General features: G+C 43.1%; 1 protein-coding gene across 1 annotated transcript in view; it reads left to right on the plus strand.

Annotated features, from left to right (window-relative positions):
- Positions 1 to 16503, plus strand: part of atp6v1b1.L (ATPase H+ transporting V1 subunit B1 L homeolog) — a 38637-nt gene that overhangs the window by 8398 nt on the left and 13736 nt on the right. The window contains 2 exon segments of the mRNA NM_001096892.1: positions 11314 to 11369; positions 13786 to 13884. Of these exon segments, the coding sequence (NP_001090361.1) occupies positions 11314 to 11369; positions 13786 to 13884 (155 nt within the window).

The following is a 16503-nucleotide window of genomic DNA, read 5'->3' on the forward strand; positions in this document are numbered from 1 at the left end:
TGTTACTGACTGATCCCCTGTGTTACTGACCGATCTCCTGTGTTACTGACTGATCTCCTGTGTTACTGACTGATCTCCTGTGTTACTGACTGATCCCCTGTTTTACTGACTGATCTCCTGTGTTACTGACTGATCCCCTGTGTTACTGACTGACCCTGTGTTACTGACTGATCTCCTGTGTTTACTGACTGATCCCGTGTTACTGACTGATCTCCTGTGTTACTGACTGATCCCCTGTGTTACTGACTGATCCCCTGTGTTACTGACCCATCTCCTGTGTTACTGACTGATCCCCTGTGTTACTGACTGATCCCCTGTGTTACTGACTGATCCCCTGTGTTACTGACCGATCCCCTGTGTTACTCACTGATCTCCTGTGTTACTGACTGATCCCCTGTGTTACTGACTGATCCCCTGTGTTACTGACTGATCCCCTGTGTTACTGACCGATCCCCTGTGTTACTGACCGATCCCCTGTGTTACTAACTGATCCCCTGTGTTACTGACTGATCTCCTGTGTTACTGACTGATCCCGTGTTACTGACTGATCTCCTGTGTTACTGACTGATCCCCTGTGTTACTGACTGATCCCCTGTGTTACTGACTGATCCCCTGTGTTACTGACCGATCCCCTGTGTTACTGACCGATCCCCTGTGTTACTAACTGATCCCCTGTGTTACTGACTGATCTCCTGTGTTACTGACTGATCCCGTGTTACTGACTGATCTCCTGTGTTACTGACTGATCCCCTGTGTTACTAACTGATCCCCTGTGTTACTGACTGATCTCCTGTGTTACTGACTGATCCCGTGTTACTGACTGATCTCCTGTGTTACTGACTGATCTCCTGTGTTACTGACTGATCCCCTGTGTTACTGACTGATCCCCTGTGTTACTGACTGATCCCCTGTGTTACTGACTGATCCCGTGTGTTACTGACTGATCCCCTGTGTTACTGACTGATCTCCTGTGTTACTGACTGATCCTGTGTTACTGACTGATCCCTGTGTTACTAACTGTCCCCTGTGTTACTGACTGATCTCCTGGTGTTCTCGACTGATCCGTGTTACTACTGATTCTCCTGTGTTACTGACTGATTCCTGTGTTACTGACTGATCCACTGTGTTAACTGACTGATCCCCTGTGTTTTGACCTGACTGCTCCCCTGTGTTACTCGAATGATTCCGGTGTGTTTACTGACTGATCTCCTGTAGTTACTGAATCCGTGTTACTGGACTGATTCCTGTGTACTGGCTGATTCCTGTGTTCTGACTGATCCCCTTGGTTTACTGACTGATCCCCGTGCGTCTACTGACTGATCCCTGTGTTAACTGACTGATCCACGCTGTGTTACTGACTGAGCCCCTGTGTTTACCTGACTGATCTCCTGTGTTACTGACTGATCCTGTGTTATCTGGACTGATTCCCCTGTGGTTACATGTACTGATCCCTGTGTTCTACTGAGACTGATCTCCTGTGTTACGCGTACTGATCCTGTGTTACTTGACTGATCCTCCTGTGATTACTGATCTGATTCCTGTGTTACTGACCGATCTCCTGTGTTACTGACTGATCCCCTGTGTTACTGACCGATCTCCTGTGTTACTGACTGATCTCCTGTGTTACTGACCGATTCCCCTGTGTTACTGACTAAAGAATAATAATCTAAAAATTCTTCTTTTTGTGTCTGCTGTAACAATTTTGTTTAATTAAATACAATGATCAGCTAAACTAAAGGATAATGAGAAAGATCCCACTGAACAGGGAGCCAGAGAGTTTCATACACAAACAAGAAAACATTTCAAAAGCCTAATTAATAGTTGAAAGCACTTTATTTAGTGGTTGGATTTGTGCATAAAATTAAGATCCAGGTGTCCCCCAGATCTGAAGGGCCTAGACCACAGCTGTGTGTGTTTTCTGGGTGACCTCAAGCAGACCTGATTCCAAGTGACATAATTCCTATAGAAATAGGAGGTCCTGCGGCTGGGGCTTCTCCTCTATAACATGCCATGTCTGACGGGTGTGAAAATGATTAGCGACTCATTACGCTTCTTTGCCCTTCTTGGCCCATCAACAATGAACATTTCAAAGTTTTTAGCCACTATTTCAATGAGCGACGAGTACTTTTTAGGTTTCCTGCTGGGTCAGCGCAGTGAGAATAAAACCCAGAAACTTCCTCCCGTTTGCCGATAATAATTACCCAAAATAAAGTCTTTGCACAAGAAAAATAAACTGGAAATATGGCAAAGTGCGTTTTATTTTGTTTTTTGATGGACTTGTCTTTGTATATTTATAATCATAAAAGAATTTTGGCTGATAAAATATGTTGTATTATTAATATTAGCGTTAATGTAATTATATATAAATAACAAATAAGAATAAATAACAAAAAATATTCATTGTTCTATATTTATAATCATACAATAATTTGGGTTGATAAAATATTTAGTACCGGTACAGAATCCATTATCCAAATCCAAACCCGTTATCCTGAAAGCTCCAAATAACGGAAAGGCCGTCTCCCATAGACTCCATTTTATACAAATAATTAAAATTTTTAAAAATGATTTCCTTATTTAGTGTAGTAATAAAACAGTCGCTTGTACTTGATGCCAACTAAGATATAATTAATCCTTATTGGAAGCAAAAGCAGCCTATTGGGTTTATTTAATGTTTACATGATTTTCTAGTAGGAGATCCAAATTACAGAAAGATCTGTTATCCGGAAAGCCCCAGCATTCTGGATAACAGGTCCCATACCTGTATTATTAATATTAACGTTATAGTAATTACATATAAATACCAAATAAAAATAAATAACTATAAATTCTTCAAATAAAGAAAAAACGGCGAGTTTTGTTTTTTGTCTTTACGCATAATGCACTTATTTTTGTATATAATCAAAAAAAATTCGGTTAATAAAATATGTATTATTAATATTAACGTTATAGTAATTATATATAAATAACAAATGAGGATACATAACTAAAAATTCATTGAGTAAAGAAAAAATATTATTATTATTATATTATTTTTTTATATTCTAAATCTAATTAATATAAAAACATGATATAGTATTAATTATAGTAATAGTTAGTAATAATAATAGGAGCAATAAGCCAGGGCAGTGGCAGTTGCAGGTGCAGCAGTTCCTTTAGGGCTGCACCAAAGCTACAGAATGGGGTAGTCGGAGCAGCCCACTGATACTCGGTTCTGTAGAATCCACCAGTCTTATGTTTTGGGGGAAATGAAACAATATGAATAATGTGCACTTGAATCTCATTGAAATGAAACCCATGGGCCGTGAGGACTGTTGGGAATAGCCTGTGCATAAGTGCAAATATTCTCTGCTCTTCTTGGCTTTTATTGATTTACTAATTATTTTTCTGGCAAGAGCTTAGGGATTCAAACCAAATTCCTTTTTTTCCCCCAGGACTCATGACAGAGGCCATTAACCATGACAATTAGAGATCCGGTTAAGACGCAGCACATTCCCTTTTGTGACAGCCCCCCCCAGCAGTCCCACAGTCATGTGCTCATGACCCCAGTGACCCCCATTCTAGCAGGCGTGAAGCATACGCAGCCCCTCACACCCCGGCCGATCCTGCCTCACCTCCTGAGCGATCTTCTTGCCGCCACTCACACCCCTCTCAGATCTTTGGGAAACGATTTCCTTCCTATTGAAAAGTTTTGTTCTGTTTAAAAGAGAAGTAAAGCCTAACTAAAGAAGTAGCTAGAAATGTTGTACATTATGTTTTGTGCTTCTGTACCAGCCCAAGGCAACCACAGCCCTTTAGCAGTAAAGATCTGTGTCTCCAAAGATGCCCCAGTAGCTCCCCATCTTCTTTTCTGCTGATTCACTGCACATGCTCTGTGCTGCTGTCACTTACTGAGCTTAGGGACCCACTCACAATATACAGTACACATAGAATAGAAATGTCACAATATAAGGCTGATTAGTAATTAATACAGATAATTACTACATGGCAGCACAGAAACCAGTGCAATTAGCGTCAGAATTTAATAATCAGCAAACCTGTAGCATCAGCTTATATTACAGGGGAAGCTCATTTTCTGCTGGATAATTAGTGACGAGCCCTAAGCTTAGCTTCTCAACAGCCAATCAGAGCCCACTGAGCATGTGAGTGTCACAGACACTTTCCAAGATGGTGACCCCCTGTGACAAGTTTGAAGTCCTGGATCATTGCTGCTATTGACAAGCTGAAACTTTAGCTTTGTGCAATAAGTTCAAGTTATAAAATATGGCATTTTCATGTTTAGGGCTTAGTTCTAGATTAAAGAATAAATAAGCCTTTGGTATGCCCAAAAATGTAAAGAACAAAATATAGACATTTCTCTTTATCTATGGTCTTGCCCGGTCATAAGAAAGATTTGGAATAAAATTCAGCGATCAGAGATAAAACTAAAATTGATACACAGGTATGGGACCTGTTATCCAGAATGCTTGGGACCTGGGTTTTGCAGTATTAACTCCTGCATTCGCTTAACCAGACCAAAAGCAATTTCTCAAATTGGCAAAAAAAGATGCAATCTGCAACATTTTAGAGGACATCTGGTGGCAGATTTATCAAGGGTCGAATTTCGAAGTGGAAAATAATTCGAAATTTGACCATCGGATTGAATACTACGAAATTCAAAGCGTAATTCGTAGGATTTTTTGCAGAGATGTAAAAGGGCAATATTTACTTAAATATATATAAAAGTTTGGTAAGATCCTTTAATATGCCACTTAATATGATTTAAACTGTTGCTTAGAAATTTATTTTGGGGGTAAAGTTTTCCATTAACGTTAAAAATAATTCATTAAGAATTCAATTGCTTAATTATACATTTTACAAAGGGACTAAGTTTTACCTGCAACTTAACTTGCTGCTTTCAAAGTAAAACTCCCAAACTTGGCTGCCCTTTTATTAGACACCAGTGGGATCACCTGACTATAGTTGGAAAATGTTTAATTAAGCAATTGAATTCTTAATGAATCAGATAAAATTGAGCGTAGGACTGGCCAGATATGGGATGACTTTGACGTAGTTGTTCAGCTTAAATATATTGCAATATATGGACAAACAATCCCTGTTTTGTTTAAAGGGTAAGGCATTTTTTCAAAATGTCTCTGTCTTAAATATATTGATAATGGGTTGAGTGCAGAGGACTCTTGTAGTTTACTATATGTATTTTGTGGTCACACCCTCATTGCACCCCCGCCTAATGGTTTTAGAAATTAGTGGTGAGCACAACTTTCCCTTGTTTGTTACACAGGAGGCAACTACCCAGTCTAGGGGTAAAAAAACAAAGTGGTCTGTATCCATTGTTTGCAAAGAAGTATGATTTTTCCAGGCCCAATCATTCCCTGTATCAGTTCCCCTGTTCCCCCACCCCTGATACATTGTATCAGTTACTCAGTCCCCCCATTATCCACTGTATCAGTTCCCCTGTTCCAGAATGATCCCCTGTATCAATTACCATGTTCCCCCCATGCACAGGTTGTATCAGTTACCAGTCCCCCCATAATCCCCTATATCAGTTCCCATGTTTCCTGCCCAATCACCCCCTGTATCACTCATTCCCTATGAATGTTTTGCAGTATAAAACACAAGATATGTAGCTCAGTTGAATATTATCCCCCCCCCCCGGATTATTCCCTATTGAATAATGGCAGTGAGTCCCAGAATGCCTTGCACTGAACCAGACTGGAGATTTGCCAGAGAGGTTTGTGGTCCCCTCTGTGATTTCACATACAAACCAAGTCATTGCTCCAGTGGATTCCTGGTCCCCAGCTCCACTTGGCAACTTCTTGCATCTTGGCAGCCCCCGGATTTGGCTGGAAGCCTCCCACTCAGCCTTTGTCTCTTCCCAGCAAACAGTCTCCAGCTGGACATAATGTGATGTATCTAAATTGCCTCCTGGCCAGAGCCCACGGACAGACTGTGCCGGACCCTCCATGGAAACATTTGTGCACAATTCTAGCAAGTTGCTTCAGTGCAGGGAGCCAGTAATATGTCCTCCCTTCTGGAGCTATTGCTCTCCAAGTACCTTTGCCCCAGGAAATGGGAGGTTGGCTCATTCAGACACCTGTCTGCTTATGTTCAGGGCCGGATTTATAAACTGTGTGCCAATAGGCCACCCAACCCTCTCCTCCCCCTGCTCCACTCGCACCCAACCCTCTCCCCCATGCACCCAAACCCGCTGCCCCCTGCACCCAACCCTCTCCCCCATGCACCCGACCCGCTGCCCCCTGCACCCAACCCTCTCCCCCATGCACCCAACCCTCTCCCCCATGCACCCAACCCGCTGCCCCCTGCACCTGACCCGCTTTCGACCTGCTTCCCCATACACAACTCGATCCTGTCCCGCAGCCCCACTGCTCACCTCCATCAATTTAGTAGTTTCTTGTTTGCCAGCACTGGGGACTAGATGAGCGGGAGATTCAAACTGCCAAATCTCCTGCTCAGTCCCAAGTATCAATGCAGTGAGAAGGAAGCATGCCGCCCCCAGTTCTCTGCGGCCATCGGCCCAGGCCTATGTGGCCTGCCCACAAATCCAGGCCTGCTTATGTTTCTAGTTGTACTGTCTCTTTTTCTAGATCTTACATATTTTATATATCCTTAGCACCATGTACTGGGGAAAGAATGGAATGACGTTGACACACTTCAAACCTTTATATATAATCCTGTGTGAGGTGTTTGTGTGTGAGGTGTTTGTGTGTGAGCTGTTTTGTGTGTGAGGTGTTTGTGTGTGAGCTGTTTGTATGTGTGTGAGGTGTTTGTGTGTGAGCTGTTTGTATGTGTGTAAGGTGTTTGTGTGTGAGATGTTTTGTGTGTGTGAGCTATTTTGTGTGTGAGCTGTTTGTGTGTGTGAGCTGTTTGTGTGTGAGCTGTGTGTGTGAGGTGTTTGTGTATGAGCTGTGTGTGTGAGGTGTTTGTGTATGAGCTGTGTGTGTGAGGTGTTTGTGTGTGAGGCATTTGTGTGTGAGGTGCTTGTGTGTGAGCTGGTTGTGCGTGAGCTGGTTGTGTGTGTGAGGTGTTTGTGTGTGAGGCGTTTGTGTGTGACCTGTTTGTGTGTGAGGTGTTTGTGTGTGAGGTGTTTGTGTGTGAGCTGGTTGTGCGTGAGCTAGTTGTGTGTGAGGTGTTTGTGTGTGTGAGCTGTTTGTGAGGCGTTTGTGTGTGAGCTGTTTGTGTGTGAGTTGTTTGTGTGTGAGGTGTTTCTGTGTGAGCTGTTTGTGCGTGAGCTGTTTGTGTGTGTCGCATTTGTGTGTGTGAGGTGTGTCTGTGTGAGGTGTTTGTGTGTGAGGTGTTTTTCTGTGTGAGCTGTTTGTGTGTGAGGTGTTTGTGTGTGAGGTGTTTGTGTGTGTGAGGTGTCTGTGTGTGTGAGGTGTCTGTGAGTGTGAGCTGTTTGTGTGTGTGAGCTGGTTGTGCGTGAGCTGGTTGTATGTGAGGTGTTTGTGTGTGAGGCGTTTGTGTGTGAGCTGGTTGTGCGTGAGCTGGTTGTGTGTGTGAGGTGTTTGTGTGTGAGGCGTTTGTGTGTGAGCTGTTTGTGTGTGTGAGGTGTCTGTGTGTGTGAGGTGTCTGTGTGTGTGAGATGTCTGTGTGTGTGAGATGTCTGTGTGTGTGAGGTGTCTGTGTGTGTGAGATGTCTGTGTGTGTGAGATGTCTGTGTGTGTGAGCTGTTTGTGTGTGTAAGGCGTTTGTGTGTGAGCTGGTTGTGCGTGAGCTGGTTGTATGTGAGGTGTTTGTGTGTGAGGCGTGTGTGTGTGAGCTGGTTGTGCGTGAGCTGGTTGTGTGTGTGTGAGGTGTTTGTGTGTGAGGCGTTTGTGTGTGTGAGCTGTTTGTGTGTGAGGTGGTCCAGGCAAGGGCCACACATAGGCTGAGCCACAAAAGAAACAACAACACTTGCAAATTAATCCGTTCCTCTGAATCAATGAGAAATAAAACGGACCATCTCCGGCTGTGCGTTTCTTTTCCGAGGCAGCAGCCGGGGCCCTTGTTGTGTCTCCCATTTGTATCGCAGCCTTTTTTCTATTTCCCCCCTTCATGCTTGGCCGGTCCAGCTTTTCTTTGAGAGTTTTTTCTGGCAGTTTCCTCACATGCAGGTGTGTATGGGAACCCAGCGCTGGGCTGTAATTAGTGGAATAGTGTGAGATTTCCCGCTGAGACTGTAACAAGGCCTGTGCTCTTCTGATTGGCCGGGGCATTGCCCAGCCTGACACTTCCAACAATGAACAGGGGGCAAAGGTCAACAGAGAAGGGCGGGGGTGAAGCTGTGGCCTATTTGGGATTGTGTTTGGGTTTCTAAGAGACTTTCCCCCCCTCCTCCTGGATCAGCGGGGGTCCTATCTGTGCGGCTGTTCTCTAAACTAAATACAAACTGCAACTGTGACAGGGGAGATAGAGTCTGCCGTTTGTTCAGATGTTACAGCATTAGATACAAGTTATGGGCTCTATTGATGCCGGCTGAAGAGATCTGCTGCCAACCACAGGCGGGAGGTGGTACTGCAAGTGATACACTGATTTCTGTGCCCAATGCTGAATTGCTGTAGCAGCTCTGGACTTGGATATAAAATAGACATTTCAATTACACAGGGGCCCAAACACCCCCCTACTAGCCCACTTAATAGTGACTGTCTATGGCATCTTACAGCAGCACCTCTGGCATTTGCCAGAACCCACAGATTGCCAGTCCGGGCCTTCCTGTAAGAGTCTATGATCATTTTCCCCCTCCACAAAATCGTCTTCACTTCCCTATATTCTCCCCCTGCTCCAAACACCCACATACTGGGTACCACCCTCTTTGTGCCCCAACAGGACACAATTAATAGGGATGCACCGAGGCCAGGATTCGGTTTGGGACTCGGCCATTAGTGATGTGGGGGTCAGGGTTTCCTTGACCCACACCCGCGCTTCCGGGTTCCTTTTATAGACCCGCCCCGCCTAGAACGTCACAATGACGTCACAAAAGGGGCGGGGCCAGCAGACGCGAGACTATAAAAACGGAAGTCGGATGCCGACATTTGAAGGTGGCGGGCGGGAGAGCAGGAGAAGAGCTCAAACCGCCTGCCACCCGCGAGGGGCAGTGCGAGGTCGACCCGAACCCGGGAATCGGGTCGGCCCGCACATAACTATGGGACAGGATTCTGCCTTTTTATGCAGGATTCAGATTTGGCCGAATCTTTCTGCCCGGCCGAACCGAATCCTAATTTGCATATGCAAATTAGGATCGGGAGGTAAATCGTGTGACTTTTTGTCACAAAACAAGGAAGTAACAAATTGCCTTCCCAATGCATATGCAAATTAGGATTCAGATTCAGTTTGGTATTCAGGCCGAATCTTTCACAAAAGATTCAGGGCTTCGGCCGAATCCAAAATAGTGGATTTGGGGCATCCCTAACAATTAGTGCCTCTCTTTGAGGGGTTGTTCACCTTTAAATTAACTGTTAGTATGACGTAGATGAGATGTGAGCCAATTTGCAATTGGTTTTCATTTTTTATTATTTGTGTTTTTTTAAGTTATTTAGCTTTTTATTCAGCAGCTCTCCAGTTTCCCATTGCAGCAGTCTGGTTGCTAGGGTCCAAATTACCCTAGCAACCATGCATTGATTTGAATAAGAGATTGGAATATGAATAGCAGAGGCCTGAATTGAAAGACGAGTAATAAAAAGTAACCTTACAGAGCATTTGTTTGTTAGATGGGGTCATCGACCCCTATTTGAAAGCTGGAAAGAGGCAAATAGTTTAAAAAAAAACTATAAAAACTGAAAAAATGAAGGGCAATTGAAAAGTTGCTTAGAATTGGACATTCTATAATATACTAAAAGTTAACATAAAAGTGAATCCCCCCTTTAAGTCAAAATATCCCTCTGTGCCAACTCTGTGTGGTTAGTTGCCTCTCCCCTGTCCTGTTCAGACTTAATAAGACATTGGGCTACTTCTCATTACATGTGACAGACTGGGAATTTCGGGTGGGTATAAGGGGGGGTAGAGTAAAATAATTTTTCTCTGCTTCTTGCTGAATCAACAATCATTCCCAACAGCATTTACTCCTTTAAAAATCCGAGCCCACCCAGGATTTTTTTATTATTTAGGGCTGGAGGTGATTTTTATTTCTTGTAGACTATTATTTTTATCCACAGCTCAACCCCCTCAATTACTAGAATTAGAGTTTTCCTGCTGGAAGTTCACCTTTCTCTGATGTGCGATTTACTTGGCCACCCGAGATGGTGCAGAATTCAGCTCCGTGTCTGTGGGGAGAAGGAATAGCGCCTGGGGGCACGGCTAATGGGAACTGCACTGTCAGCCTTTAGGGGAAAAAGGACTTGTTTTTATTTTAAATTATTAAATTTTAGGCAATTTCAATTAAAATGAATACTGTAGGAAATGCTAGAAAATATGTAAAAGCATTCTGTGGCACCTGCACCTAATCCCAAATCATTCAGACTCCAGCACAGTCTCTCTAATGTATTTACATATATCTATATATGGTCACTGAGGGGTTGTTCTGTGACCATATAAAGGCACAAGGCTGCAGGCTGAGTTATACAGGGAACTCTGAGTATCACTTGTGTATTATAAGGGATAATGTACCCCCTACTGTAAATGATAAGGATATTAGAAGTCACTGAGGGGTTGTTCTGTGACCATATAAAGGCACAAGGCTGCAGGCTGAGTTATACAGGGAACTCTGAGTATCACTCATGTATTATAAGGGATAATGTACCCCCTACTGTAAATGATAAGGATATTAGAAGTCACTGAGGGGTTGTTCTGTGACCATATAAAGGCACAAGGCTGCAGGCTGAGTTATACAGGGAACTCTGAGTATCACTCATGTATTATAAGGGATACTGTACCTCCTACTGTAAATGATAAGGATATTAGAAGTCACTGAGGGGTTGTTCTGTGACCATATAAAGGCACAAGGCTGCAGGCTGAGCTATACAGGGAACTCTGAGTATCACTCATGTATTATAAGGGATAATGTACCCCCTACTGTAAATGATAAGGATATTAGAAGTCACTGAGGGGTTGTTCTGTCACCATATAAAGGCACAAGGCTGCAGGCTGAGTTATACAGGGAACTCTGAGTATCACTCATGTATTATAAGGGATAATGTACCCCCTACTGTATAGTATATAATTAATAGAGGATTTTGGAACAATAAACCTGCATCTTTGTGCTGTTTAAGACTGTAAAATTGTAGACTTGTTATCAGCAGCTGCAGACTATCACCTGTTAGAGTGGTAAGTTTACCTTTATTATATATTCATTTTGCTAAAATTGTTTCCCCCCCCCTGTAGGTTACAGGACAGTGTGCGGAGTGAACGGACCTCTGGTTGTACTGGACAATGTCAAGGTACAGAAACTAAATTGCATTAACTCTGAATGTCAAGGGGGAATTCTCTCGCCCCTGAGTGTATGTCTTGAGTCTCTGCCATAAAGCAAGTCAGAACTGTTGCATTTTTGCCAAAAGCAAAGTAAAGGCAGAGACTTGAGTACCAATGAATACACGCCCATGTGAGTTATTCACTTGTTTCTAACGAAAAGTTTTAAGTGATGAAAATGGCTGGAGGTCACAGCGACCTTGATTTTGGGGGGCTTGGTCACGTCTCCCTGATTCCGAGTGAAATGTGGAAGTTTTGGTTGATCTGCTTTCAAGCCAAGTAACGTAGCATAATAATAGTGAGAGCAAAGCCTTCCTCATGCTTAATGAGCCATAGAACTGAAGAAGGGAAACTCCTCCTTGTAAAGTGCACGGGACAATGTAGTAGCACAATCCACTCTTGTGTCGGTCACGTTGTGAGGGGTTAATACCCTTTAAGGCACAGTTCAAAAAATGTTTTAAACATTACACTGTATTGTTATACTGAAGGACCAGTTCACCTTGAGATTAACTTCTGCTATACAGTAACATCCAGTGGTATTCAAAGGCAGTTTGCAGTTGGTCTTTATTTATTATTCTTTAAACGTATAAATTGTTTTATATGTTGTTCTCGTCAGTCTGGAATTTAATCTGGTTGCTTGGGACTTACATAACCTAGCAACTAGGCAAAAATGTTAACAAATTGGAAAAGAACAATAATAGTTTCCCTTTAAATCACACCTGTCTCCATTCTCTGGGCACAGAGTGAGTCTATTAATTGGTAGGCAAGGCCTGGGGAGGCAGAGCTGGAGAATCTCCAGACTTAGTACAGGTTATAACCCTGGTCGCAGGCGAGGCTGCCAATAATAATGGCAACAATATCATCTGAAGGAAAAAATAAAACAGTCTTGATGGCTTGGTACCAGCCAGTAATCTTATTAAATAGACTCTGGGAAAGAAAACAGTGCTCAGAATTCTGCTCAGTTATACAACAGAGAGCAGAGATTATACAGGAGGAATTAGCCTTTCTGCAAAGCACAATGCGGGGATATCAGGGACTTATTCTGTTGGCGAGGAAAAGCCGGGCACTGAGCGTATCTCTTGTGCTGCCCACTCTGTGTGTCGGGAACAGCACAACTATCTGCTCTTCTACTTCCATATACAGTACCTCTATAGACCTCTAGAAACCTCATTATACCTCTATAAACCTCTATACACCTCTATACACCTCTATATACCTCTATAGACCTCTATAAACCTCTATAAACCTCGAAATACCTCTATATACCTCTATACATCTCTATATACCTCTATAGACCTCTAGAAACCTCATTATACCTCTATAAACTTCTATAAACCTCTATACACCTCTATATACCTCTATAGACCTCTATAAACCTCTTTAGACCTCTTTAGACCTCAACAAACCTCTATAAACCTCTATATACCTCTATAGACCTCTATATACCTCTATAAACCTCTATATAACTCTATAGACCTCTATAGACCTCTCTATACCTTTATAAACCTCTATAGACCTATAGCTCTATAAACCTCTATAAACTTCTATAAACTTCTAAAAACCTCTATATACCTCTATAAACTTCATTATACCTCTATACACCTCTATATACCTCTATAGACCTCTATAGACCTCTATATGCCTCTATAAACCTCTATATACCTCTATAGACCTCTATAGACCTCTATAAACCTCTATACACCTATATATACCTCTATATACCTCTATAAACCTCTACATACCTCTATAAACTTCTATAAACCTCTACATACCTCTATAAACCTCATTATACCTCTATAAGCCTCTATAAACCTCTATAGACCTCTATAGAACGCTATAGACTTCTATAAATCTATATTTCTCTAGATACCTCTATAAACCTGTATATATAGCTCTATTACCTCTATAAACCTTGATATACCTCTATATATAGTGAATAAAGTACCCCCTCTTGTAAATTATAACAATTTTTTAAGTTACCGATGAGTTTTGTGACCGTATAAAAACACGAGGCCTAAGGCCGAGTGTTTTTATACAGGTCATGGAACTCTGAGGTAACTTCTAATATCCTCGTATTTTGTAGGATAGGAACCAATCAGCAGCTAGCCTGACCTGATAGGGAACTGAAGCCTGTCTTTGCTTGTGTCACTGCAGGGCTGTGATTGGCTGCCCCTCTTCCACTGCACCCACTCCTCATTTGAAACACGGGGCAGGTACCATAGCAGATCTATATGGAGTTCCAATAAAGGGCACATTTTTTAAGAAAATATAAATATTTAGCCCAAAGTAAAACCAGCACCATAGTTTATTCATTATTTCCTACAAGATTAGGGTTTTTGAACTTATCCATTATGTCTCCTTTATGCTTCCCATCTTCTTGCCCAACAGTTTGCCCAGTATGCGGAAATCGTCAACTTCACTCTACCCGATGGTACAATTCGGAGTGGGCAAATCCTGGAGGTTGCAGGTTCTAAGGCCATTGTGCAGGTAAATCATATACCCTATTACTATGTATTTATTCTGCTTGATCTATAAATCACAGGACGAGGCCTATTTGGAGGAATAATGCTCAGTGCTAAGAGGCACATTTACTTAGGGTCGAATACCGATTGGTCGAATAGTCGAATGATTTTTAGTTCGAATCGTTCGATTCTAAGTCATAGTCGAAGGTCGAAGTAGCCAATTCGATGGTCGAAGTAGCCCAAAAAATACTTTGAAATTCGAAGTATTTTTTATTCTATTCCTTCACCCGAGCTAAGTAAATGTGCCCCCCTGGTGTTAATAAATGAGCCCCACCATCCACTGAGACAGTCTCTTTTCCTCTAGACTCTAAATGGGAACATGAAATAAGGCCTCAAACATGCCCAGGGTGGGTTGTTATATATTACTCTATGTATGAATCAGTGGATTCATGGGTGACCAACATGCAGATTCTTGCTTAGCCCATACCTAAGCGTCACATGATCATTAGCGGAGGTGCATGCTGCAGACTGTGGTGTTTGCCAATATGCCATGAAGCATTTCAGATTAGTGGCCATCATAAATGATTAAGGTCCAGGCCAGTAAGGGGCGCTCTCCAGAATGCAGCTATTCCACAAATCAAGGGGTCACACACATACACTAGTGTTCCTCCTGCAGCCAATCACATTGCAGAGGTTGCGGCCCAACTGACCTGCCCAGGATCTCTCCCAGCAATCAGCCCACCATCTCTTGGATAATCCCAACGAGACCTTTCCAGGACCCCTCTAATCCCATTAGATAGTCAGCCTCAGAGCCGAGCTGGAAGCCGCTTAATACAGTCCCTTATTACATCCAGTCCTGCTCTCTTTACTTTCTGCCACAGAACGGCCTCTACATTCCTGACACCCGGATCTAATAAATACTACTGGTGTCAGATATGATACATATCAAGGGAGTTTTAAAGGGGTTGTTAAATTAAATTATTATTATTATTTAGAGTCTACTATTCCGAGACGGTTTGCAATTGGTTTTCATTTTTTATTATTTGCGGTCTTCAGCTATTTATCTTTTTATTCAGCGGCTCTCCTGTTTTCAGGTGGCAAGGGTCCAAATTCCCCTAGCAACCATGTACTGATTAGAATAAGAGACTGGAATATGAATAGGAGAGGCCTGAATAGAAAGAGGAGTAATAAAAAGTAGCAATAACAATACATATGTAGCCTTACAAAGCATTTGTTTTTTAGATGGGGTCAGTGACCCCATCAGGAGGAAAGACAAATAATTAAACAAAAACTGAAAAAATGAAAGCCAATTGAAAAGTTGCTTAGAATTAGCCATTCTATAATATAGGTAAAGTTAACTTAAAGGAGAACTAAACCCTAAAGTTAAAAAACCCCTACCTCCCTACTCTACATAGACCCCCTTCCCTCCCCCCCCCCAGCCTAACCCAGGCAAATACCCCTAATGTTTTACTTACCCCTCGGTGCAGCTTCAGGCATCAGAGTTCACAGTCAACATCTTCAGTTGCTTTGGTAATCTTCGGAATTAGACCGGTGCTTCGGCAAGTTTCGCTACACATGCGCAGTTGTCGCAAAACAGAAAATTGCTCCAACTGCGCATGCGACGCTCCGCCTCTCATTCCAAAGATTACTGAAGAGAAGAAGATGGTGCCCGTGAACTCCGTTGCCTGAATCTGCACCGAGGGGTAAGTAAAACGTTAGGGGCATTTGTCCGGGGTAACACTTAGGCAGGAGGGAGGGGGTCTATGTAGGGTAGGGGTTTTTTAAGGTTAGGGTTGAATTCTCCTTTAAAGGCAACCACCCCTTCAATAGCTGCCAATGTGGCAACTTTATTGGTAATTGCCCTGGGACAAATTTGCACTGATGAGTGTCATTCCTAGTTGAGCCATGGAATGATGGGTCTGCATCACCTTGGTAACACCACTATTAGGCCTCATTAAGGGCTCTTACGGGCAGTTTTTCCTCCGCTCCCCTGTGTTGCGCTTTCTTCCGTTCAGCCGCAGGGGAGCTCAGGAATAGATGCATTGAATTATTGTCAATGGGGCTGTACTCACACAGATGCCTTTAAGCGCCAAACGCAGGTTGGGACGCAGCATGTTGCATTTTACCTGTGCTCTGCGCTTACATGCGTCTGTGTGAGTACAGCCCCATTGACAATAATTCAGTGCGTCTATTCTTGCGCTCCCCTGCGGCTGAAGGGAGGAAAGTGCAACGCACAAACAAACGCCTGTGTGTAAGTGTCCTTACAGGGTGCAAAGGGTAAGAATTGGTGAAATTCTCCTTGTTTTGCCCATAATGCAGTGTTCCACTATAGGGGTGCAGTTTTACTCCTCATGCTAATTAATAGGGTCGGGGGTTCAGTGCACATTCATTCATTCCCTCCCCAAAACCATTTGCCCAGCCAGAGGAGAAGGGGTTAAATAATGGCCGTGCCGTTAGACACACTTTAACCCTTTCGCTGCAGGCAGGATGATAGAGGGACAAGAAAGTTGCGCAAAGCTTTCCCAGCAGCAGAGGGTGCAGCGTATGTAGGAAAGAGCTCTCCCCCCCGCCCCCGACCCCCAGCCTAAATCCCTGAACATTAGGCTTTGCATTGGCCCCCGCCGCGCCTCCTCTAATCCGCACT

The sequence above is a fragment of the Xenopus laevis genome, chromosome 1L, assembly GCF_017654675.1.
Source record: "Xenopus laevis strain J_2021 chromosome 1L, Xenopus_laevis_v10.1, whole genome shotgun sequence".
Classification (NCBI taxonomy): domain Eukaryota; kingdom Metazoa; phylum Chordata; class Amphibia; order Anura; family Pipidae; genus Xenopus; species Xenopus laevis.